General features: G+C 44.2%; 1 protein-coding gene across 1 annotated transcript in view; it reads right to left on the bottom strand.

Annotated features, from left to right (window-relative positions):
* Positions 1–25,000, bottom strand: part of pde4dip (phosphodiesterase 4D interacting protein) — a 91,428-nt gene that overhangs the window by 24,865 nt on the left and 41,563 nt on the right. The window contains exons 4-23 of the mRNA XM_083767895.1: positions 24,623–24,733; positions 21,763–21,839; positions 18,997–19,120; positions 18,746–18,900; positions 18,452–18,566; positions 17,591–17,644; positions 10,328–10,465; positions 10,082–10,201; positions 9,398–9,490; positions 8,769–8,978; positions 8,339–8,497; positions 7,943–8,047; positions 7,669–7,806; positions 7,134–7,313; positions 6,719–6,913; positions 5,978–6,250; positions 5,687–5,855; positions 2,616–2,728; positions 2,090–2,238; positions 819–1,122 (exon numbers count right to left, since the gene is read on the bottom strand). Coding sequence (XP_083624021.1) covers positions 819–1,122; positions 2,090–2,238; positions 2,616–2,728; positions 5,687–5,855; positions 5,978–6,250; positions 6,719–6,913; positions 7,134–7,313; positions 7,669–7,806; positions 7,943–8,047; positions 8,339–8,497; positions 8,769–8,978; positions 9,398–9,490; positions 10,082–10,201; positions 10,328–10,465; positions 17,591–17,644; positions 18,452–18,566; positions 18,746–18,900; positions 18,997–19,120; positions 21,763–21,839; positions 24,623–24,733 — 2,982 coding nt within the window. The remainder of the gene's footprint in view (positions 1–818; positions 1,123–2,089; positions 2,239–2,615; positions 2,729–5,686; positions 5,856–5,977; positions 6,251–6,718; positions 6,914–7,133; positions 7,314–7,668; positions 7,807–7,942; positions 8,048–8,338; positions 8,498–8,768; positions 8,979–9,397; positions 9,491–10,081; positions 10,202–10,327; positions 10,466–17,590; positions 17,645–18,451; positions 18,567–18,745; positions 18,901–18,996; positions 19,121–21,762; positions 21,840–24,622; positions 24,734–25,000) is intronic.

Genomic DNA, 25,000 nt, shown 5'->3' with positions numbered 1-25,000 from the left:
AACGAAAAATATTTTCTCCCCAATTTAGTATAGCCAATTCCCAATTCCCCAGCCTCTCTACAAGTACTCCATCTCTGCTAACCCCCACAATCAGTCATTGGGAGGGTGAAGAAAGCCTCAGGTCTCCTCCGATACCCGGGCCGTCAAGCCCATGTGTGACATTCCTTTACATTCCTTTTTGAGCGGTGCCTCCGCTCCATTACGCAGCTATGTGTGTGTGTATGTATGTATGTATGGCCAGTAGAGTAAGCACGACGTACAGTCAGTGGCACAGAGTACACTACAGTACGAGCCCTGGGCACGTTCGTTCCGGGGACCACACAAGGACCCACCCACAGGTGGGATTTTCTTTTTCTGGTTCTTGAGTGAGTTAAAGTATTTATTTTATTGTCTCGTTGCATGAAAATGAACCTCATTTTGATTGAGAATTTGTTTGTTGGGAGATTATTTGTGCCTTTCAGAAGGCCTTGGGGGAAATGATGATGTAATTTGGATGGAATTGGGAGGTTCTTGATTAACAATAGCCAAAACTTGTAAAACAAGTTTCATCAAGCCATCTTTGCATTATTATCCATTAACTACAAGCCACTACTGAATTAAGTTGTCATTCATGGTACTGTTTAGCTTCAGAAAAAAGATATTTCACAACTCGGTACACTATAAGTTAGTATTTGTTTTTTTCTTCAACAGAGTAGTACCTGCCCATGTACGTTCTTGTTTCACAGGAAGAAATTAAGATTGAACATTTGATTAAAAAAAAATACACAAAAGTGGACGCCCCCTATCTTTCACTTCAACAGTTGCCAGGGTCTTGTTACCTGGGAGTGGGAGAGCAGGGCCCCCAGGTCCAGAGACAGCGGCCTGGTTCCTCTCCTCTTCCCCAGGCTATCTCTCATCTGGGGCTTGGGAAGACGGAGCTCACAACCATCCCAGGCATCCCACTGCTCAGAGCCTTCCTCCTCCTCCCCCTCCTCGATAGTTACATCCAACTCTTCATCAGCCCCATCTTCGTCCTCGAACAAGTTCTGTTCTTCACACTGCTCCGGGGCGTCAGGATGCAGCCGTGCAGTCGGTTGGTGCCGTAGGCCATCGTTCTCCACACGCAGACCGAAGAGGGCTTTCCTGTGGCACAGAGAGAAAGAGGGTGCCGAGAGGGTGCGTTAGAGAGAGAATCGGGCACAAAAACAATGTTACGAGTCCGACACTGCTGTTCTACCCTATTCGTTTACAGAGTGTATACAAATTAAGAGCTGGAGAATGGTGCTTGGCTTTCCACACACAAAATTCACCACAGCTGCCAAAAACGTGCATGCTTGCACACAGGCAGGCCTTGCAGAGCTCTTTGTGTTTGGGGGGTGTAGAGCATAGGAATAAGCCTTTAATGATGACAAACCCTTAATGATCCCACCAGGGCAATTCAGTCACAAAAGGCAGCACAGCAGTTAAGATACAGTTACAGGTACAAAAAGTACTGTAGATACAGCGGGGTAAATACATCAATAATGAACAAAATGTACAACAGTATACATGACGCTCAGCAAGGTTTGTGTTATGCTAGAAAAAATATGTAATAAGAATACACACAGTAACCATATCAGATACTGCCCTTACTGAAATGCACTTTAGTATAGTTACACCATTGAACAAGCAGAACGACCATCATTTAAATCTTCATGGCTATCGGCACAAAAGACAGTCTCAATGTCCTTTCAGATGGGCAGCGTGTGACACAGACGTTGTCGCCTGGATCAACAACAGGTCTGCTTCAGGTCTGCTCATGAGGGACATGAGCGACAACACAAAACGCAGGCCTCTCATTGAAAACCAATTACTAGCCGCGTCAGTCGCTGCCCGTCTGAAAGGAGCTTATGTCTCATTGTCTCATAATTGCCCACAATCTCCATGTGAACTTTGTGAAGGGTAAATATGTGAAGGAGGCTTTGCATTCTCGTATCGTAAATCGTCGAGCAGAACGCGGTTGATCCATTTTTCAACTGGCATTATGCAGAGTAGATGATGTCAGAATTGTAACTTGTGAGTTAACAATTCCTTTAAATATACATTAGGTAAAGAGAGCAGGCCATCTCACCTCATCTGTGAAAGGGAGGAGAAGCCGGCCTTCTCCAGCTGAGCCTTGAGCTCTCCCAGCTGTCTCTCCACAGCCTTCTTCTGCTCCACCAGCTGTCTGACATCCACCAGCCCCAGAGCCTCATAGCCCTCCTGGGATGTTACCGAGCTCTACCCACAGACAGGGAGACAGAAAGTATTTTTGATGTAGCTACACTCACTCACAAAGAAAGTTTTCTCCATGCTGTGAAATGTAAATTTTAATGCTATGTACCCCCGCACAGGCTTAGAATATGGTTAATATTATCCTCACATTACATGCAAACAGTGATCCAAGGTCATTAACATTATTCATGATAACATTATGTATGCTGGCCGAGTGCCTGTCTCTCTGTGCTGCAATCAATTGTAGCCCAGAGGCCACATCAGTAAGCACAAGCCTGTTATGGGGGTACACAGCAGTGCTGTGATCCTCAGCTTTATGAATACTGACACGGATGTCCATGCAACATGCTCTGAATACTAAAATGGTGGCTGTGATATAGTACCTTCATGACGGCCAGTGACTGGGCAGTCAGTTTGGACTCTTCTTCATCGATGCTGTCATCATACTCATCATCATCGTCATCATCATCATCATCATCATCTTCTGAGCATTGGTCTGGGGAAATAACATGAGAATCATCATGAGAATAGACATGAAACATGTGCGGTATGCGTGCACACAACAACCAATGATCAGTTCCACTGAAATCGTTATCATTTGTTATTCAGGCAGATTTATTTATCATGGTTACATTTGTGACCTTGTGCAACTCAATAATTGTTTTAGTACTGTGTGTCAACACAGCATGTAAATGGCATATCCTCAATAGAGGCTTATGTCTCTGTAGCAAGAGAGAAATATTTTGTTCCTCCTCTCTGTACATAGCTTGATATTGCTCTGATCAGAATTTACAATTAGGACCTGGAAGTTTCAAGACATACTGTACATGTACATACACCCGACAATTTTGAAATGCGTCTGCCTAAGATTGTGGAAGAGTAGTCTGGCTTGAGAGACTATGGTATGATCAACCCTGATCACTTCCACCATATGCCACAGTTCTAGTACTGTCATGTGATCCTTTATGGGGAAATGACCTTCTAACCACTGAATAATAAGTGTACTTTGCAGTAATGCCATGGAATACATGAATGCGTTTGCAAAGCAAGTATAACACCAGAGTGGCCTTAAACTTGTATTTCACAGGTCAGTAAGGATGTGTGTGCAGCTGGTGTAAAACCTCAATAAACTGGAAAAGAAAAACCAGGAATGAACACCACATACTGTATATTCTAAGGTAAAAATCAGGAATGCCATTCCTAATCATATCAATTTGGTCTTGCAGAAACACTCAGAAAATATATTTTTAGTAGAGATATATTATATACACCAGATCTGGATTGCAGGTTCTTAATCCTATCATTTAAGACAGTGATACAGGCTTTACAGGCCTCTGGAGACCAGCAGGATGGGATATCTCTAAACAGATTATGATGTCCCGTTAGATTACGATTAGGGGCAATATGCACTACCCCAGGACACCTTAAATTAACTGCAATAATACTGTACTGTACTGTACTGTACTGTACTGTACTGTGTGTGCATATATATATATATATATATATAATATATATATGTGTGTGTGTGTGTGTGTGTGTGTGTGTGTGTGTATGTACCATTTATACTCTTATTTGACTCATGTTTGTTACATACAGATAGTATGTATGTTAGTTATAGGTGATTGTGTATCTTTTGTCCTTTAGACATGCATTCATACAGATTAGTATCAATGCACGCAGGCAAGCAAGCAAGGTGGTCACATTTATACCTCCACCAATGAATACTCAAGTACTTTGTGTGTCTAAAGATCCTTACACACACACACACACACACACACACACACACACAGAGCATGAGCGTTTATTTTGTGAGATTACTTTGCATTCATTTACTGCAGCTGTGTCGTGTACATCCACACAGAGAGCAAATATGAGGCAATAAAGCAATGTAATTAATTATCCTTTTCCTTAATAAAAGCATCAACCTGTATGAACGAGGCATCTCCAGATTAATCATTTGATGTCCAATATTTTGAATATTCGTATTGTTTATTCGCTCCCAGTGTGCAATAACCTTAAAGGAGCAGTTCACCCCAAAAAGGACTTATTCTCTATACAGAATGTACACACCCCATGAAGCCTTAAATTCATGGAGATTCTTTAGTTTGTGTTGCATTCCTGAGCTAAAATTTGATGACCGGGTCATCATCCGTCAGTAAGAGACTCAGCCGGTCACAATATTGACAAAAACAAAAAACTCTGCATAAATTCAACGCTTCATGGTGTGAATTAAGATAGAAAATAAGTAATTTCTTGGATGACCAATTTCTTGGTTTAAGTCTGAACAAAAGTGCACCATATAGAAGGATTGTCCCATCTCCAGATGGGAAAAGAGAGAGGCAGTTGAACCATGTCAACTCTTGCCACACAGCAGCACACAATGGCAATGCTTACCCCATTTTGGACTGAGGTCGATAAAAAAAAGAAAAAAACCTATGTTTCTATGTCAGTGGTGCTCAAACCTTTTCATGTCAAGGACCCCCAGAATGATCTCTATTGGGCTACGGACCCCCATCTCAAAATATGTATATGATTTGCGCCACATTTTAACGATTTTTCAAAAATAGCAGACCTACAAGCTTGTAGATCTGCTAGAATTTAATTCAGACCGGAATGTTCATGTTGTTCAAAACAAAGGGAGATTGTGAACACATTTAATGTACATTTGACATTCCTCAATTTCAGTAAAAGACTTGTCCCTCCAATTGTACTTACCGTGTTTCAGCTTGACGCTCAATTTTTTAAGGCAAATGTTATAAATCCAAGATAAAGTTAATTCAAGCATAAATGTGAAGCATTCACCTAGGTGTTTCCTATAATATTATATTACTATATCAGTAGTATAAAATTAAAAATTTAATTTCTACATTATAATGCTGAACAGGAGTTTAACATTATAGTTGTGTCATTGAAAAGCAAATAAACCGGTAAATGCTGCTGTACTGTACTTGCAAAGGCACACACATACATACTGTATAACTATTAAATAGCCACATTTTACACATAATACAAACACGGTATCCCTAAGTTACAAGGGAAATAATCTTTTGATCACAACAGCAATAAACAATTAAATTGATTGCACAAAGTCATTAATATAAAAAAATTGCACTGATTTATAAATAACAAATGAAACAAAACAATTGCCGCCACTCCCACACCAGTTAGCACAGCATGAGTTAAATATGAATTAGTAACTCGCCACCACACTCCATCTTAGTGTGTGTGTGTGTGTGTGTGTGTGTGTGTGTGTGTGTGTGTGTGTGTGTGTGTGTGTGTGTGTGTGTGTTTTATCATAGCAGATGCCCAGGTTAGGTTAGGTTTGTGTTAATTGTTGACACTTAAAAAGTCCCACGTGTTAAATTCATTGGAAATGACCACCAGCATGCTCCAGACCTCCTGCTGGGGAACACATGTCATTACAGATACTGGCCCATGCTTCTCTGATGCCCACCTCCAAACTCAGGCAGCCTGTGGTTCAGCCCGTCTCTGCCCAGGGCAGAGCCTCTGGCCGGGGCCTGCAGGCCCTGCTGGAGCAGCCTCTCCCTCAGCTCCTGGATCTCCTGTGTCAGACTCTCCACCAACGGAAGGGCTGCCGGCTCCACCAGCTGCCTCTGGAAGCCCTGCAGGGAACACACACACACAATTGTTTGTCTTTAAACACTGCCATGTACAAAACTACAAAAGATATTCCTGAAGCAGTTTGCACACACGCACACTCGCGCACACACACAGCCATTTTAACCTTGATGACGTCTTGTTTGACATGAAGTGTCCTGGTGAGAGCGTCCAGACTGGCGGCCTGACTCCTGCTCTCCTCCCAGGCCTCCTTCTCCCTCTTCAGGGCCAGAGTCAGATCCTCCTGCATGGCCTGGAGCTCCACACTGGACCCTGAGCCGGGCACAGAGCCTGAGCCGGGCCCTGCCGGTTGGGTGGGACCAGAGGTGAGCTGTCTGCGAAGCTCCTGGAGCCTCCCCGTCTGCTCGTTCATCACCTCACTTAGCCGACCAGCAGAGTCCTGACCGAGGACGACACACAGGTTGGGACTTAAATATATATCACCAAAGGGAATCTTGTGTGGTACATGAACAGTAGAACAAATCAGTGGTCAGGGTCAGTGTAAAAGATGCCAGAACGTGTTTGTCAAGTCTTTAACCACTTGAAACCTATATACATTGTTGACCAAGGTCCTCCAAAAGTCTATAGCTGGTCCTCTCCTATTTACCCTGACCTGAAGGGATGCTAGTGTTCATGTTGTCAAGTGTTGGGCTGCCACTTTGGACTGGAGTCAGAATTGAGAAATAGTCACACCTTGAGTATTTTCACGCACACTCTGTGTGCACTTCAACAGTCAGCAAGAGGAGAATTACATTGCTTACGTGTTGGTCTGGTAGCTGTAAACACGTGTGAGGCACAGTTTACATCTTGTACCTCCAACTACCCACAGTTAGGCCCATTCACTTCCAGTTCATTCCATGTGCACTACCTGAATGTACTGGTCCCTGGCACCGATGGTGTTGAGAAGGTCCTGGACCTGCGCCTGGTGTTCCTGGGCCTGGCGGGTGCGGTCTGACAGCACCTCCTGGAACAGGCGGTCTTTGAGCTGGAGCCGAGCCCGCAGCTCCTCCAGGACGTCACGGGGTACTGTCTGGAGTTGGCTCATCAGGGAGCCACGCAGATCCTGCACGGGGGAGATCGTATAAAACCACTTAGAAACTTCGTCATGAGACAAAAAGCTAAAATAGATGATTTATTCCATTATTAATACATCATATGTTTTATTTAGTCATACTACTACTAATATTAATAGTCTCTATCGCTTTCAGTTGAAACTTATATTTTGTCAAATTTAAGTTTGAACTGAAAGATGTGTCACAACAGTGTGTGTACAGTTACTGTACCTCTGTCTCCTTGGTGCGTGTGTGCAGAGCGGTCTGCAGCTGGCTGATGAGCACGTCTCTCTCTCTGAGACAGCGGCTCTGTCTCTCCTCGCTGTCCTGATGGAGCCGATGTGCACTCCTCCACGCCTCACCCACCTGCTCCAACTCCAGAGCCTTACCACGCAGCAGCACCTCCAGGCTCTGATCGCACACACACACACACACACACACACACACACACACACACACACACACACACACACACACACACACACACACACACACACACACACACACACACACACACACACACACACACACACACACACACACACACACACACACACACACACACACACACACACACACACACACACACACACACACACACACCTGAATAAACAAAAGACTAAACCACTGGAATCATGAAAAAAACCTGTGTGATTCAATCGGCTGAGTGATGATGTGGACCGTTGACCAGAGGAGTGAGAGGCCAGTAGATATAAAAGTTGGTGTGTTGACTGCGTATGTGTGCATGGTATAGGTGTGTCCTCACAGTGATGGTCTCCTCGTTGTTGTTGAGGACACAGCGTTGTCTCTCCAGGTCTCTCTCCTTCTCCCTAAGCAGCAGCTGCAGGCGACGACCCTCCTCCGCCTTCTCCTCCACACAGCGGAACTTGTCATCCACCGATCGCTGTGGACAGCATGGCACAGGACAGGAGAGGACAGGACAGTTTTTATATTTCACCTAGTGTGTGTGTGTGTGTGTGTGTGTGTGTGTGTGTGTGTGTGTGTGTGTGTGTGTGTGTGTGTGTGTGTGTGTTGAGCACCTCCAGGGCCTTGTCTCTGTCTTTGATGCGTTGACGTAGTTTCTGAAGCAGAGAGTCTCTCTTCTCCTTCGGATCATGCTGCTGTTCGAGCAACTCTGAGTAGTCCTGATAGAGAAAACAGTACAGTGAGAGTGTGTGTGTGTGTGTGTCTCTCTCTCTAATTATTTGCAAACATCACTTATGTCTTATGCCATCAAACTGCAGTTTATTCCTGCTAGTCAACCCATCCCATGGGATCCATTTTATCTGAATCAGTGTTTACGGTATATCGCTGTGATCAATGCTAAATTTACAAATGGATTTCAATGATGATTCAAACTTGTGTATGAAGGTTGTTCATGTCTGTGTATCATTTGTAATGGTTGTATATACTGTAGTGTGCTCTGTGTGACAAACCTGCACCAGTTGATCTTTGCTCTGCAGTGAACTCCTCAGGTCTCGGATGGCCTTCTGTGTGTCCTCCTCCAATATCAGTCTTTCTCCCTCCTTGTCTCTCAGCTGTTCATCTCTGTCCTGCAGCACGCTGCGGGCTGTCTCCAGAGCAGACTGCAGCTCCTGCAAAGGAGAGGACGATCCAACTTTATAAACGTTCATCAGTAAGACTGTCAGTAAGTCAGAGAAGATTAAAACGTGTCTTGACTCAAGCGCTCAAAGGAATTTATTGTTTTTGCCGCTACAATGTTGAAGACCTGAAACACACCTGATGAACTTAATACAAAAGTACACACACTATATAATTACTGGACACCTTTCCTCAACTACTGTATCCCACTACGGTTAAACCATCAACCAAAAAGCAAGAGAACACAATCCTCCTCCCACCAACCTGGTTGTGTCTCTCACTCTCCCTCCGGTGCTGCTGTGCCACCTCCAGATCATTCTCCAGGCGTTGCAGGGCGCGGGTCAGGTCCTCCTGTGTTCTGGTGGCCTGGCTCTGGGCCCGCTGACCAGCCTGCAGCTCCAGCTGGGCCTGGAAGAGAGAGGCCTGGAGACCCAGCACCTCTCCTTGCCCTCGGATGCTTTCTGCTCCAGAAGCCTGGGCAGGATAGAGAGCCAGATTAGGGGGGGTTGGGGTCAAGGAAGGACAGAGATGGAATAGAAAGGAGTGCCAGAGTGAGTATGTGGCCCGATGACAGTGGGGCTTGTGTACTGCTGGTCTCATGAGGCCAGACCTAGAGACGATAAAGGCTGTATTTTCTCTATCTTGTATTGTTTGCTATCTGGCTTCCAACCACAACATTTTAATCGTTGTGGTTTAATTAATCAATTTAATCTCTTGACTGTCAAACACTGGCACTTTGAAATATCACTGTGTGCCAAATTTTGTTTTGATTTCAACCTCTTCCGTTTAGGTAGTTCCCCATGGGGAGACTAGGTCCTGTTTGTACAGTAACAGTACATAATATGACCTCTGTAATAACTATGTGAATATGAGGACAGTTGTTAAAGACTCACCTGTAGGTGCTGCAGCTGGTTCCTGTTTGCCAGTTCTTTGAGAGAGCAAAGCATCTTATTCTGATCCTCAATAACGCTGAATAACTCTGCAGCCTGAGGACGGACGGACGGACGCACGCACGCACGCACACACACACGCACACACGCACACACACACACACACACACAGAAACTGAGGCAGGATACACACTACAACCTAATGCAATAATCATTTTCTCTACATGTATTTCTTCATCCCTGTACCTCTATCAGCTTTCTACAATCCATTTGTGCTCTTTCATCCTCCCTTCAATTGACCTATAGCTAAGGCCCTCCTCAAACTGCTATGGTCCAATCACAGCTAAGCATAACATAGGTTAGACAAACCTCTCCACCAATAGTTTTCCTATAATGAAACAATGTTTTATCATATTATGATAAAACATTGTTTTAAAAAAGAAATATCACGCACATGGCAGGCCTTGTTGACAGATTTGGAAGTGATTTTGAAGGTCTGGTTCCGAAAATGAACCAGTATTAATGTGTAAAATCCATGATATTTACATTGGAATGAATGAGCCCAGCTGGAAAGTGTCCAAGTGGAAGTGTCTAAGTGGGAGAGGGTGGGGCTTAGCTAAAGGTGAATTGTCCTACCCCACATACCTCCTCTTCATCCATCCATCCTCCCCTCTCCTCCCTCCTTACCTCCGTCTCCTTGGAGTTGATGGTATCAGAGAGGTTCTGGATGTTACGTTCCTGTCGCTGGGCCTCCTCTCTAGCTGACCTCAGCTCTAGCTCCATCTCTCCAAGACGCACCTGCAGCTTCTAACATAATGCACACACGCACCTTTTAGCATTCTGTCATCCGTGGAGTGTGGGGGACAAAAATAATGTAGCATCAGATTTCAAGTGGGTTGTATGGAGTTGAAAGTGGAGGCATGTGATTGATACCTGGTTCCTGGATTCACTCTCTCTGATCTTGGTCTGCAAGGAGTGGACCTGATCCTGGACCTTCTGGAGTTCACCCACACACTGACCTGCAGCACTCTCATACTGACTCAACTGACCCTGCTGTTCCTCAATGTGCTTCTACCACACACACACACACACACACACACACACACACACACACACACACACACACACACACACACACACACACACACACACACACACACACACACACACACACACACACACACACACACACACACACACACACACACACACACACACACACACACACACACGCACACACACACAGTCTCGTTAATACATCCATTATCTGCATGATCTCTAGACAGTGTACAGTACAGTATATTAACCACTTACTAAGCCCTACATATTTTTATTATTCTAGCAGTTATTGGTTAATACACAACACACAAACACTAGACAACACTATGCACGGGTAGGAGGCACTAGAGTAGACAGACATTAAACACATGTCCACTCCACTGAGTGTGGCTACATGAGTAGTCAGCAGAGAGTGGAAAGTGATGTCAATCTACTGCTGGATCACTTCCTGAGGAAGTGCCCGTTACCACGGCAGCACGCTTGTTGACTTCCTTGTTTTTGTTTTTACAGATGTGTGCAGTTGATATTCTGCCAGTGTGCCTCTATTAATAGTGTGCATAAGCCATTCATAACGCGAGGGAACCCTTCATTATCAGTGTGGGGACAGCTGAGTTTATATGAGCTATGACCCAAAGAATGTGTGTGAGGAGTTAGAAAAAGCAAGCAAAGGAGGGAGAAAGAATGAAAGAAATTAAGTTGACTGTTTAAACTATGACTTCATCTACACGCAATGTAAACGTATTAACCTTAGAGGACACATAGTCCAGCTGAACCGTGTTAACTACATGCTGTTCCAAGCCCTGCGAAATGCGAGTCAAGCTGCAGTCTGAAAGATCAGCACTCAGGGCACACTAATAATGAATGTACCCATGCTATTCCCCAAGTACCCAAGTATTCATTACGTCACTTAAGCCGTTTTAAATGAGCGTAAGGCAACAAATTAGTGACTTGGCTACGAATGTCCGCAGTTGCATAACAGAGTCTTTCACAAGACTTCCTTTGCAAAATAATAGACCAACACACAGGCATTTAATAGACTATCCTTGTGTATGTTTGCTGTACGCCTGGCAGGCATTCAGGATAACCATTAACATGATAAAAGGAAGCTATGGAGCCAGCTCAGTCTGAGCTGAGCCTGTGGTGTACAGAGGCACTGCTGCAGACCTTGGAAACAGTTACCATGGCAATAGAAGTGTTGCTAAGAGAATGATGATGGGGGGTTATGCTTCCTATTGAGTGTAATGAAGGAAGCAACTGTGCTGAGCTGGAGAAAGAAATATATGATAAGCAAGTAAGCCACACAGCCAAAAAAAATAAACTAGACCTCATTCATTCTGTGAATGAATGTTGAATAGCTTTTTGTTCTCCTTCTACAAAGTTATGTTTTTCAAAACATCACTTCTGCTAGGCCTACAGTATAATTATTAAATATTCTGCCTGGTTCCTAGTTAGATACAGCTACATGGCCATATAATCATAATTATGTAGCCCACTGGGGTACAAGAACCCCCGGTTGCAGCTAGCTGTGGTTATTAGCTAGCTACCTTCTGGAAGCGGAAAGCCCCACATTGTACGTAGTCATCAAACCACTGTTCCTCCATTTCCGCGAGCTGTGTGTGCAGCTCCTGCTGAGCGGAGGGGGTCACTACCTCTGGCACAGGGTGGTGGGGGTAGAGATCACAGGTCACCATCCCTCCATAGGGAGTCCTGAATAGGATGGGTAGGGACAGGGAGAGGCCTTGCTCCAGTTTAGCTTTGACGAGAACAGGGAGTTTACTGCCCCGTGGTGTCTTAACGGGCCTGTACTCCCATCCCCTGAACAGGCCGAGTAGCTGCTCAACCCCGCAGAGAGAGCTCCACAGCTGTTCCCTTCCTGGTGGAACCTCTTCTGGACCGCTCTCACCCGCTGGCTCTCGCTCAACCTCCTCCACGTCTTTGTGGGTGGTGGAAATGCAAGCCATGTCCACAGCGGTGTCCAGTGATTCTGCAGATGATGTCAGGCTGAGGGCTGACCTCTCACACAGTGTCTCGTCATGTTCTAGCCCAGCCGAGGGGGACACCGAGATGACCGGAGGGGTTGTGGGAGCGTCCCCTGTCCCCGTGGCAGTGGTTGAATCGCGAGTGGAGGGTCCGCATGAGGTACTCCTTCGGCCGACCCCACGAGGAACCTTACACACCGCCTCATAGTCAGAATCAGCCACACGGAGAGTGCTGCACCTCCTGCAGCTTCTTGACTTCTGCCCCGAGTGGGATTCTGAGCCTTGGCACTGGTGGTGGTGGTGAGGGTTGGTTTGGGGCTGAGGGTCTTCCGCCGGGTCTTCCTGATCTGCCCAAGACTCATACACAGAGTAGGTGAGATCTTCCTGGATCATCTCAGTGTATCTAGCATCCTGCAGGGCTGACAGATCCACCACGGGAGAGTCTTCACCTGCCACCTCAGTCCCTGCTCCCGCGTCGGACCCGGCCAGACGAACATCGGTGTCCCCCGCGTTATTCTTGCGGTAAAGACCCCCGATGCACTGCCTCAGCCTGTCCTTCTCCGACAGCAGCTTGTGCAGGCGCTCTAGAGACAGGGCCTCCACGCGGGCGATCACCGTGTCGAAGCGGTACATGCGGTCCAGCATGAAGGCACACTTGGAGCAGGCGAACTCGCCACGGCCGTCTCGGGTGAGCTCGTGGCCCAGGGCGTGGGAGAGCAGCACCTGCAGGTTGAGCTTGGAGGCGGGGTGGAAGATCCACCGGCGCTGGTTGCCGCAAAGTTCGCGGGCGCAGATTCGACACACCTCCTTCATCTTGATGACGTCGTGCATCACACAATGGCCACTTTATTGCAATGGAAGTATATTTTATAGTGTGGTCTAGTTGAGCGGTCGTTGGTCACAAAATATATATATATATCGCGTACAAAATGACTTCATTTTGGTACAAATTAGAAAAAAATAGGCACTCAAGTAGGAGATGAATGCGATGTCACAGTACTTCTCTGACAAGCTTTGTGCAGGTGTGTTACTTTTATATCCTTGGCTGATAACAAGTGCAGTCAGAATATTTGGAATGAGGAGACTGATATTGAGGGAAATGTTGCTTGTCAGTGGCTATTGATCGTTCGAAAAAAATAACAATAGCCTGCTTAGAATGGAAGTGTCCCGAGTCCAATTCTTCTTTCAACAAAAGAATCATGCCAGAATCGTCTACGACGTGTTCATTGTCAATTCATCGAAGAAGCGCATCTTTTCCACGCATAAGGGATATGAAACCATAAAGTGTCACACTCCTAGCCTAGCTATTCCTTAACGTTACGATGCTACCGAATAGCATTATCAATCAATAATTTTCACATAACTGTCAATATCGCTGGAAAACAACGTCCCGTTAAATCCGAGCTCGACGTTACATCGCACGTTCTAGCATTGATTGTCGAAGACAGGATAACAGCATTGCCGTTATAATCCGACACGAACGCGGAATCGCCGGACAAAAAATAAATAAATCTCCCACATAATCTCCGCCTTTAGGCTATAACATATTCACCGGACCCGGACGGAGACTCGGCGTATTCAGTTCATCAGAACAGCATGGGGCACAGGGACACGGAGAGATGTCCACGCCACGGGCTTTAACTAACGTGCATTCCAAACACAGTACACGCCACAGCAACGTTGACAGAAGCGCAGCCACCCTGGAGTCTACCATTCCTCTGCAAAAGGGGGGTTGGTAATCCCTTCCCCCGAGTACTGGCTGTGTGAGACAGTCCGTCTGAAAACACTTTAGCTCGAATAGGATTTTTTCCCCCAGTCCAAAATGCCCAGCCCATGTAGGCATGTAATCTCGTGTCAAAAGAAAAATACTATTTTAATTTCGGATTAATTGACCCCCCACCACAATCAGATTTTTTATTCAGGCTATTGCTGCTGTAGCCTATTCTAGAACATCAAGGCTATATACATTCTTTGATCCAGCGAGTAAATTCAGTGTGTATTTTATTCAATCAGTGAATTAATTATTTAGTGTAATCTCTAAACGTCTGCAGTGGGCCTGTCATATATAGGCCGCCGCCTATAATAATAATAATAATAATAATAATAATAATAATAATAATAAAACTTTATTTGTAAAGCACCTTTCATGACATGAAATGCAGCTCAAAGTGCTTTACAGAACAATGGAGAATAAAAGAAAAGCAAGGCAACGACATTAAAAAACAAGCAGTAATGCAATACAGTGAGGACATGAATAACAAAAAATAAAAAATAAAAGATCAATTAAAAGCAATGTTGTAGAAGTGGGTCTTGAGCTGAGCTTTAAAAATGTCTACAGAGGCTGCCTGACGAAGGTACAGTGGGAGCTTGTTCCATGCCGACGGCCCGTAGAAGCAAAAAGCTGCTTCCCCGTATTTTTTTGTTGCCATTTTTTTAGGCAAAGCGAGCAGGCCAGCAGTGGAAGACCTTAGGGGGCGGTTTGGGACATATTTAGGCAGGCAGTCATGTAGGTAGGAAGGTGCGAGACCATTGAGAGCTTTATAGACAAGTAAAATTATTTTAAAATCAATCCTAAAAACAACCGGAAGCCAGTGCAGTGATGCCAAAGCTGGAGTAATATGTTCTCTCATCTTAGTTCTAGTTAAAACTCTGGCTGCTGCATTTTGGACAAGTTGTAATCTGTCAGTTGTTTTCTTAGGCAGTCCTGAAAAAAGTGCATTGCAGTAATCAAGCCGAGAAAAAAACAAAGGCGTGGATTAGCGTTTTTGCATCGTCCAAGGACAAATAGGCTCTGATTCGTGCAATATCTATTAGCCTACATAGGCTACTGTACATTTGATTTCATGTACTGTATTCTAGGGCTACCCCTACAGAACAGGGGCTTCATATCAATGTCAGTGTCACAAACCACACAGACAAGTCCATGTAGAATATTAAGAATTTTTATGTCAATACCGGGTAAGTCACTTAACTTCCCTATAGGCTAAATGTGCCAAACAAACGTGAAATAAAACAGGCACACTTCTTCTACATCAGGGCTCATTAATTTCACTGCATTGTCTTTCTAGAATGAGTTCATGCTTTTCCCAGGGCAAGAATTTCCCATGGACACCCACCCCTAATCTGGCCAGACTGGCCTAGCTTCACATGCATTTCAAACAAACTGGGGGGGACTGTGTTGTTAAAAAGAATCAGTGAATCACATGATGTTGCATGCAACCATCTGGACCAAAAGCCACATTCTTAAGAGAAGAAAAAAAAGGGTCATGTCGTTTTCGCCATTACCAGTTTGAGTGATTCTCAAACGACTGCTGAAAACGAGTCATCCTTCATTACAAAGCGAGGTTTGATGCATGGACACTGAAGGCCAAGCCTTTTCCACACGCTCAGAAACACATGAATCTTCATTTTTGGTCTCTGGCCATTGACTTGTTGATACAACCACGTTGAGATGTAGTTTGTTTTCCCCTGGGTGTGTGTATGTAGAGACCCCTCCAGGTTTCTCTCTCTCTCTCTCTCTCTCTCTCTCTCTCTCTCTCTCTCTCTCTCTCTCTCTCTCTCTCTCTCTCTCTCTCTCTCTCTCTCTCTCTCTCTCTCTCTCTCTCTCTCTCTCTCTCTCAGCCCCGTGTCTACATTTGTCACCCTGGAGTAAAGAACTGACTCCGGGGAGACACAACACCATAACAGCCATCGGTACTAACGAGACACGCAATCAAATATCAATTAATCCTAATCAGGTCGAAGTACCAAATACTGTCGACTTGATTGCATGTCAGACTCTGTTTATTTCTCCACACAAATGACAGGAATAGCAGAGAGGTGACATGAGAGAAAGCAAAAGAGGCAGAAAGAGAAAGATGAGTGTGTCTCCAGTGATTTTCATCTTCTGTGGTGTCTCATATGCTGGCGTGTCAAGTGAACAGCTAATGCCTTATGTACTAACTAGAACATCACAGGCTTCTGTGAAGTCAGTTTCTATGTATAACAGCCAGACAGAGATGTGACTATAATAACAGCAGACGTCAGTGGGGAGTGAGGCAATCATGGGTTTGACAGTATGTTGTGTGTGTGTGTGTGTGTGTGTGTGTGTGTGTGTGTGTGTGTGTGTGTGTGTGTGTGTGTGTACGCGCATGTGAGACCACACTCCAGTAGCCTGGTTAATAAACCAGACCGAATCAGCCGTTGGCAAAAATAAATTGCCTGCCGGCGGATTACGGTCTGGAGAGGCTCAATTGTACGCCCATTTCCTACACCAGAGAAATGGGGCGGCCAATCGGGACACGGTATGCAATATGGGCGGGCTTTGGTACAGTGACTTTCAATGCTTGAGACCTTTGACTGACAGTCGCTCTGACCAATTGCGTCAAAGAGAAAATGTTTCAACCCGCCCCCCTGGAAATGAAATCCAAGCTGAGCCTCCCCAGACTAATATCCTGCGGTCCGTGCGATATTAGTCTGGTTTATTAACCAGGCTAACACTCCAGTGCATTCATATAACCGGGATTCTTTCATTAGCCACAGCATGATGCAAGCTGCTGCTAACGGAGCAGTGAGGTGATTTGAGGACAAGTAAATATATCCCAGTTGTTGTGATTATTTCCCAGACAATAGGACCCCTGCATATATATATTTTGACATATTGTGCATTTAGTGTTTCTGACCAAACATGTAGGGCTTGCATCACTTTCCCTGATAAAGACACAGAGTGGAGAATCGCAAAGACAAGAAGACACAACTAATTATTATGTGCATGTGCCTGTATCACTGATTCACTACATATGTGCAGTGCGCATTTGGTTCCACTAGATGGAGCAATCCGTCCATAAACTGTCCATAATCTGTTCTAAACAGAGGGCTACAGGGGAATGTTTTGAAGTCATGTGGTGCAGGTGTATAAACTAAAATCCAGTGTGTTTCAAATCAAATTTGCTTCAGCGAAGCACCAGTACTGCATGTCCATTCAACAATGGCTGTAGCTCCTGTGTTAGTTACAGCAACTAGTGGTTTTCTACTGTGGAAGTTAATTACCGAGTTACCATGATATACAATAGACAACATAAGCATTCATTCATTCCAAATAAGCGTAGAAGTGTAAAAGTTTAATAACACTAATACAATATTGTAATTGATATACTGCACATAATGTCATGTCTCATACCTGCATCTCTGTCTGGATGTGTTGTTTCTCCCGACCCAGGTCACTCCGCAGTAACTGTGGGATGGCAGGGTTAAGAAGTTTTCAATGACTGACTATACACAGGCAAGTAATTACAGTAAAACAAAAACACACATTTATTCAAGTCATAAAAGGGGACTTTTGACTGTTTTCTCTAACATTTCCAGCTTTCCCAAAGCGTATAGCTAGCTAGGCATATATTTCACATTTTGTCTTGTGCAGTTACAATCAAGCTAAGTAAACGCTCATTCAAAACGAAGTATACAGTCACCAAACTGTCCTTGTCAGAACATGTGTGTTTTATCTTCAGGGAGGTGAGTGTGTACCAAGGTTCCACTGACCCACATTATGTTTATAAATACAGTCAGATATGTGAACCACTTGGCCTATCTGAGGTTAGCTGGTGAGCTGGCAGTGTGTACAGTTAGACTGGCGCCTCACGTGCATGACTGGTTCCAGGCAGCTCAGAACCTTGGGGTCCCATAAGTCATGACTAGGTGTCACATAGACGTATCATATAGTGTGTGTGGACAAGTCTATGATTTGAAAGGAGACCTATGTGTGACAGTACACAGTCAAATCTACAGTGTTATTTCAATAAGCCCATTTGGTTACATTTGTACACTCAGAGTTACATGCGTGTGTGTGTGTGTGTGTGTGTGTGTGTGTGTGTGTGTGTGTGTGTGTGTGTGTGTGTGTGTGTGTGTGTGTGTGTGTGTGTGCGGGCATGCACACGCGTGCGTGCGTTTGTGTGCACTTGTTTATTAATCTATAGATAGAATCTAGTTAAGGCCAATTAAAGATACAGTATGTTTTATTGTTATTATTATTTTCCAAACATACCTCAGCTTCCATTTCTTTCTTCTGGAGGGATGAGGACAGTCCATGAACTTTAACCTCAAGCTCCCCGACCTGGAGGCCTAGTGAACTCTTCTCCTGAGTCAATTCCTCGATCATCCTGAGAGAGAGAGAGAGAGAGGGGGGGGGGGGGGGGGGATACTTATTAGCTCCACAAAAACGCAGCACACATTGCATGATGTTGATTGTACGTAAAGCACTGTATTAAGTCTTAATGTGACAATGATTTGTCTTGCATGAGGATAATTTCTTCAGTAGCATGTGCATGTTGTTAGCCACCTGTCTTTCTCGGCCAGTAGGGTTGGTTGGTTGAGCAAGCCTCCACACTCCTCCATCCTCTCCACCATCTGTCTCTCCACCGCCAGGCAGCGTTTAGACTCTGAGTCCGCCAGTGAAGCCATCTTCTCAGCATCGGCCCGCGCTAGCTGGGCCTCCTACAGTAAGTAAGTAAGTAAGTAAGTAATGTAAATATTAAGTATGTATTGTGTACATGTGTGATGCATGTGTGCGTGTGTACAGGGTGTGTGTACCTCCTGCAACAGCTGGACTTTGGTCTCCAAGAGTTCTTGCATATGGCTGATCTCCTCCTGCCTCTCTGCCAAACGATGTTGCAACTCCTCCTCATTCTGATTGGATAAGGTCTCTGCCGTGGACCTAAAGGCATAAAGTGAAATAAAATATGTAAGACATACGTAGAACGATTGGATGACATTTATACATTACATTATTACAATGTGAAAATACTAGCCAAATATCTCTATAAAAATGAGCACATCTGTACTGTACTGTACTGTACTGTACTGTACTGTACTGTACTGTACTGTACTGTACTGTACTGTACTGTACTGTACTGTACTGTACTGTACAAGCTCTCCTCCCTGGCCTCTGTGTCTGTGTCTGTGTGTTAGGCTGAACAACAGTGACACTTGGTGGTGACAATATGCTATTTCCGTGCTCGGACCCAGGGACACAGCCAGGGACACAGCCAGCCAGGGACACATATAGCTTTCTATAGGAGTGGTTGCACCACTCAAAAAAGAAAAGATGGGTTGTATTTCATTTCCTTTCAAACAACAAACATTGATCCTCTACTCTAGGTCACTTTGCCAGCTAACTTATTAGATGGGTCAGGGTGTCAATTACCCATAGCTGATCTATTTTTGGTGTCTTATGATATAGATACCAATAGACAACTCAGCAAGAAAGATTTTATATATTTAGAATGTAGTTTCATGTGACCACTGGGGCATAATTTTCTTCCCTTCTTATTTCATGCCATCTTTGTGGGATAGTAAGCTGCACAATACAAAACAGAAATGCGTTTGAAATCCGGTAATTCACACAATGCAAATATTGCAGTTATTCCTCGTCATCTGTTGCTGTAAATAAATCAACAAACAAGTAACAAAACACTTAAGTAGGTTGAACCTTCCCGAACTCTCTTGAAAAAAGGGTAATCTTGACCTCCTGTGTGGAGTAAAGTAAGGGTCATTATAGTAAAGAAACTCTGTCACTACTCCTTACTCAGCACCTAAAGGACTGCAGCCTAAACAGCCAACCAGAGGGTCATACTCAAGAGAGACTGCTTTTCCACCTCACATCTATCAGTCCAGCCTCTGTTAATGACTCTAATGATAAACAGTGGTCAGGCAGTTTATTTATGGAACAGCTTGACCAAGAGAGAGAGAGGGGGGATATGGAGGTTCATTTCAAGCACTTTCATTTCAGCCCCTTTTCATTGTCTTGACAAAGTGCTAAACTGATTAATTGAACTAATTATTGCCAAAACTGTTCACAGCCTTGATTAAGTGAAGTAAATAGCTTGTGCCCAGTTCCACGAGTTGAGATAATAATCAATCAAATAACATGCCAGAGGATATGATTGTGGTGGAGGTTGATTTTCTCGCCATTTTTCATATGCAGACTTAAATCTCTGCTCTATGCATTAAGGCTTAAGCAGTGCAAGATTAACCGACAAATTAATGGACAAAATGAAATCCCATCTCTTACTCGCTCTCTCTCTCAAATTGATATACTTGTTATATAAATTGTTTGGTTACAAATATGTGTGCTTTGATTAATTTTTTTCGTTTGGATGATTGACTCAAGTGGACACAGCAGGCAGCTTGTGGGCCGTAGATTCATAGGCAGTGCCAGTGAGTGTGCAGCAGACGAGACTCATATTCTGATAAACACATAAACAGGTGCCGGGGCTCAGATAGTGTTGTACTCAGAATAAACCACGTGTCTCGTTCCTCCTGTATCCTCTCTGCATTCTCCCATTATCATTCTCCCCCCAACCCGACAGGCAAGGCTCTGCCTCCTCTCTCCTCTGGTCTCCCCCTTTCACTCTTTCCTTCTTCACCTCCTTTCATATCCCCTGTTCACATCCTAGAAATGTCCACAAGCCTACTTCAGTCGTAGCTCCCTACATGGCATTCCACTGGGTTTATGCTGTTTTCTGACAGCTAGGTGAGTCTGCAGGGCAGTGGGCTACAGTGTGTGCTGAGAGGCTGAGGGCCCCGAGGGCAGCTGCACAGGCAAATCCAGAGTTACAATTTAATTCTGAAAGGTCCCTGCAGGTCCATTTTTTACTTTGTTTTTTACTGTGCAGGATCTGCTTTGGACACATACGGTATGAAGAGCAGTCTGCAGTCCGGTGCTGTAGTGTTGGGTTTCTCCAAAAGATCATAAAAAATAAAAATAAAATCAAAAACTGTCGAGAAATGACAGTTACAGTGTGGGGGCCCCCGGAACATCCAGATCCCCAGGAACGCGCCCAGGGGGCCGGTTCTGGCGAGCCACCCCGTGTCCGAAACGGTCGAGAAATGACAATTACCGTGGGGTCCCTGTACTGTACTGTACTGTACTGTACTGTACTGTACTGTACTGTACTGTACTGTACTGTACTGTACTGTACTGTACTGTACTGTACTGTCACACCCGAAATCACGTAATGGCTGCTAAAAACTCAGCTTCCCATCATGCAGCTGTGCACAGTGTGAAGCTCAACAGTGCCACAAGGCTGCTAAAAACTCAGCTTCCCATCATGCACCTGCGCACAGTGTGAAGCTCAACAGCGCCACTTTGTCACCTGTTGGTACTCTAAACAGACATAGGGACACACAGACATTGCTGTTCCTTGGAGTGGCTGCACCCCTCAAATATCTTGATGCATTAAATATTTATTTTTGAAAGTTCTAAGGTTTATGACAGCAATGTGCTGTGAAGATGTGTAGGGAAAAGAACTTCTGGGAGCTCAGATTATGTATGAGGTGACAGAGAAAAGTACTCACAGAGCATCGTCCAGAAGCTGCTGTCTCTCCTGCAGGTCTTTCTTCAGACTCTCCACCTCAACCCTCAGCTCTATGTTCTAAAAACAAAAGAAAAAGGCATAGAGTTTCATTAGCTCAATAATAAAATGCATATAATCAGAATTGGACTTACTGTAATATGTATTTATGAGAGTTGGTTCTGGAAAGAGAGTGTACTGTATAGGGGGTGTTATGTCACTGTATGTAATATGTGATATGTATACAAATTTGCAAGGTATAAATCCTTGTTCAAAAAGGAAACCTAACGTTAGTTATTCTTTAAATACAGGGGATTGTTTTGGTTGGTTTTATTGCTTATTATTCCCTTGCGTGTGTTACTGTGCACCACTAGAAGCAGTGGTGTACATCTAACTATAAATGCACCAAGTCTTTGTATGTCTGTACGTCTGTAATCCACGTAACTCGAGAACCGTTCGCCCCACCGACTTCAAATTCGACACACACGTTCCACACCCCCACAGGGGAGTGCAGCTATTTGTGTTTTCAAAGTGTTTCTACGTTGCAGTATTGATCATTTTACTTAGGTAAGAAATGTGAGTACTCTTTCCGCCACTGACTAGAAGTCATACTGAAAACAGAGCAGAGGGTTTCCTACCCTTCACGTGCCAGAGACCCATATCTCTGGGCTATAAATAGAAGAGTGGCATACTGTATGAACACCTGCTGGTCGTCTCTCCCCCCCCCCCCCCCCCCCCACCCCTACACACAGCAACACGAGCACTTTTAACATTCTGCACTGGAGTATAAGGTAGCAACAAGCAGGATAAAACTGCATCTGTCAGCTCACGTTTAGCTGTTGCTCTGTGGGGATGACGGATTGACGTTATAATGTGTGCCGTGAGACTAGAATGACTGTGCAATGGTTCACTGGTGAACTTTGAGGGGTTCATGTTTATGTGTATATACTGTACACTGTGTATATACTATATAGTAAAGCACGTTCGCTGACATGCTGACATGCTTTCATGTGCACTGCACACTGATGTGTAATGCAACCAAGTCTACTGGCGCATGCATGCGTACAATAATTCAAGGCCTGGGGGGGTTTGGGGCAAACATAATGTAGGTCATTGGGTTTTTAATTACCTACGTTGTTAGTCCCTCTAGATACTCTGATGGTGACCTTTATTATTATTATTATTATTATTATTACCCATTATACCTAGTTATTTCAGATAGAACAATCTGAAAAACATGCAATTGGTGTCCTGCATGTTTTCTTTTTCAGAATGAGCTTGTGGGATAATTTTAATACTATGTTTTGCACAATAAGCTACGTAATTTTGCAAAAACTGTAACTGCAAATCAAACCAATTACTGTACGATTTTGCAGTACAGTGCCTATACCCTTTCTGCACTGTAGAATATATCTGTGTCAAGAGAAAAGCTAATATAATAAATGGATAATGGTATCGTGATAAAACACAATCCAGATAATTCAGTCATGTCCGTGCTGTCACCGAGGAAACTCGAGGTTTCTATGTTCTATGAGAGCAGAGAGTAAATATTGATAAAATAAACACATCATAACCACAACACAGATGGTCTGTGCTTCTGGGGTGTCAGTCAAGAAAGGGCAAAGACATTAACACAGAGATGATGTTGCCAGCTTTATGACACAGAGCATAGGGCAATCATTCAACTTGTGTGGTTGTATCATTCACACACTAATAATCTGAGTTTAATGAGCTTCATATGGACGGAGGATATTAAATCAGTGTGTCTTTATTTAGTACTGGTATAGACAGGCTGTAGCCATTGGTTGTCTGCCAGGGGCTAATGTTCAGATGAAGACAGGAGAAGAATGCTCTTGACTGGCCATTTGAACTAGAGAAAATTGTGGTGAACTGAATAGCCTTGGCGGTCAAGTGCCGTAACAAAAGCACATTTAGGCCGTACTGGAGTGCATTTGATTGTTTACTGGAAAGAGCATACATTGCGGTCGGAGAAATAGACGCAAAGATGATGTCCCTGATGACCTGACAACGAGCAGTTTCACCAGAGGTACTATGGCCTGATGGGGAGTGTCTACTGAAATCCAATTGGCTGGCTTGCCGGCCCAGACAGCAGCTGCTAAAGCTGCTGTCACCTTACTATTGCTGCTGTCTCCTTACTATTTGTATATTATCTTTGGTGAGAACCACATATAAGCCCTCCCTGGGTTTCTTTTCTCACCTGCACACACTTCTCTTTTATTGATGTTACCTTTTTTTTTTACTGTTTTATTGTGCGAATAAATTATACTAAACTAAACTAAACCTTCTCAGTCAGTCCTGACTAGTCTCCACTCTCCATCATTTCTGCATAATATCAGGTATTGTACACAAAATGTGAAATGTGCTGATGTCATTAAACAAGCGTACATTAATTGATCATATTGTATGCTGGTTGGCCAATTGTATTAACAAACATATTATGGTTATTTGCATTTTATTATCAGCACTAGCATCGCTGTGGCCCTCTGATAGCACAATCAGAGCTATATGACTGGCCGTGGGATCTCAGAAACAGATCTGGGACCTGCTGTCAGGATTACCTTACAGACCTACAGCCTTGATTAACAAGTGAAGCACACAGCATGTGTTGACGTGCAGCTGCAAGGCGTTGCATTCATACTGTACGCCACAATGTCTCAGTCAGTGGCATCTTCTTTTTCCAAAAGTTTGGAAAAGGCTTTTTTCTTTTACTTATGATATACAGTATATATATAGATACAGTACGCACACTCTCTAAGGAACATAATGCAACATACTGTACATACATGGATATAATACTGTGCATACATGCATGCAAACACACAATAGCAGACTCTCTCGCTCACCCTCTTGTGCACATTGTCGCCACTCTCCTCGTACTTCTGCTGGATCCTCTCCTCCAGGAAGTAGATCCTCAGCTTCAGGCTGAAGTTCTCCTTCTTCAGGTCATTGAGGTGCTGCGAGATAGTACGATAACCAGGACAATCACCGTTAGACATGTCGTCGTCAGGTGTGTGTTCATCCCAGGGGGCTTCACCGCCCCCCATTCAGCACCACATCATAGTAGTACCAAGCGAAAGAAAATAACTAACAAAAACTACAATTCTAAGAATTCAATATTTAAAATAACAGGCGTAGAGAGCAGACTTTGGCTCTCTGTCGTTCCTCGATAACTCGAAGAACGGACTGCCGGTCAAATTTAGATTGGGGGAAGGTCAGGGGGG

The sequence above is a fragment of the Protomyctophum parallelum genome, assembly GCF_964188405.1.
Source record: "Protomyctophum parallelum genome assembly, chromosome: 6".
In the NCBI taxonomy this organism is placed as follows: Eukaryota; Metazoa; Chordata; class Actinopteri; order Myctophiformes; family Myctophidae; genus Protomyctophum; species Protomyctophum parallelum.
This window is presented reverse-complemented; position numbering and strand designations above follow the sequence as displayed.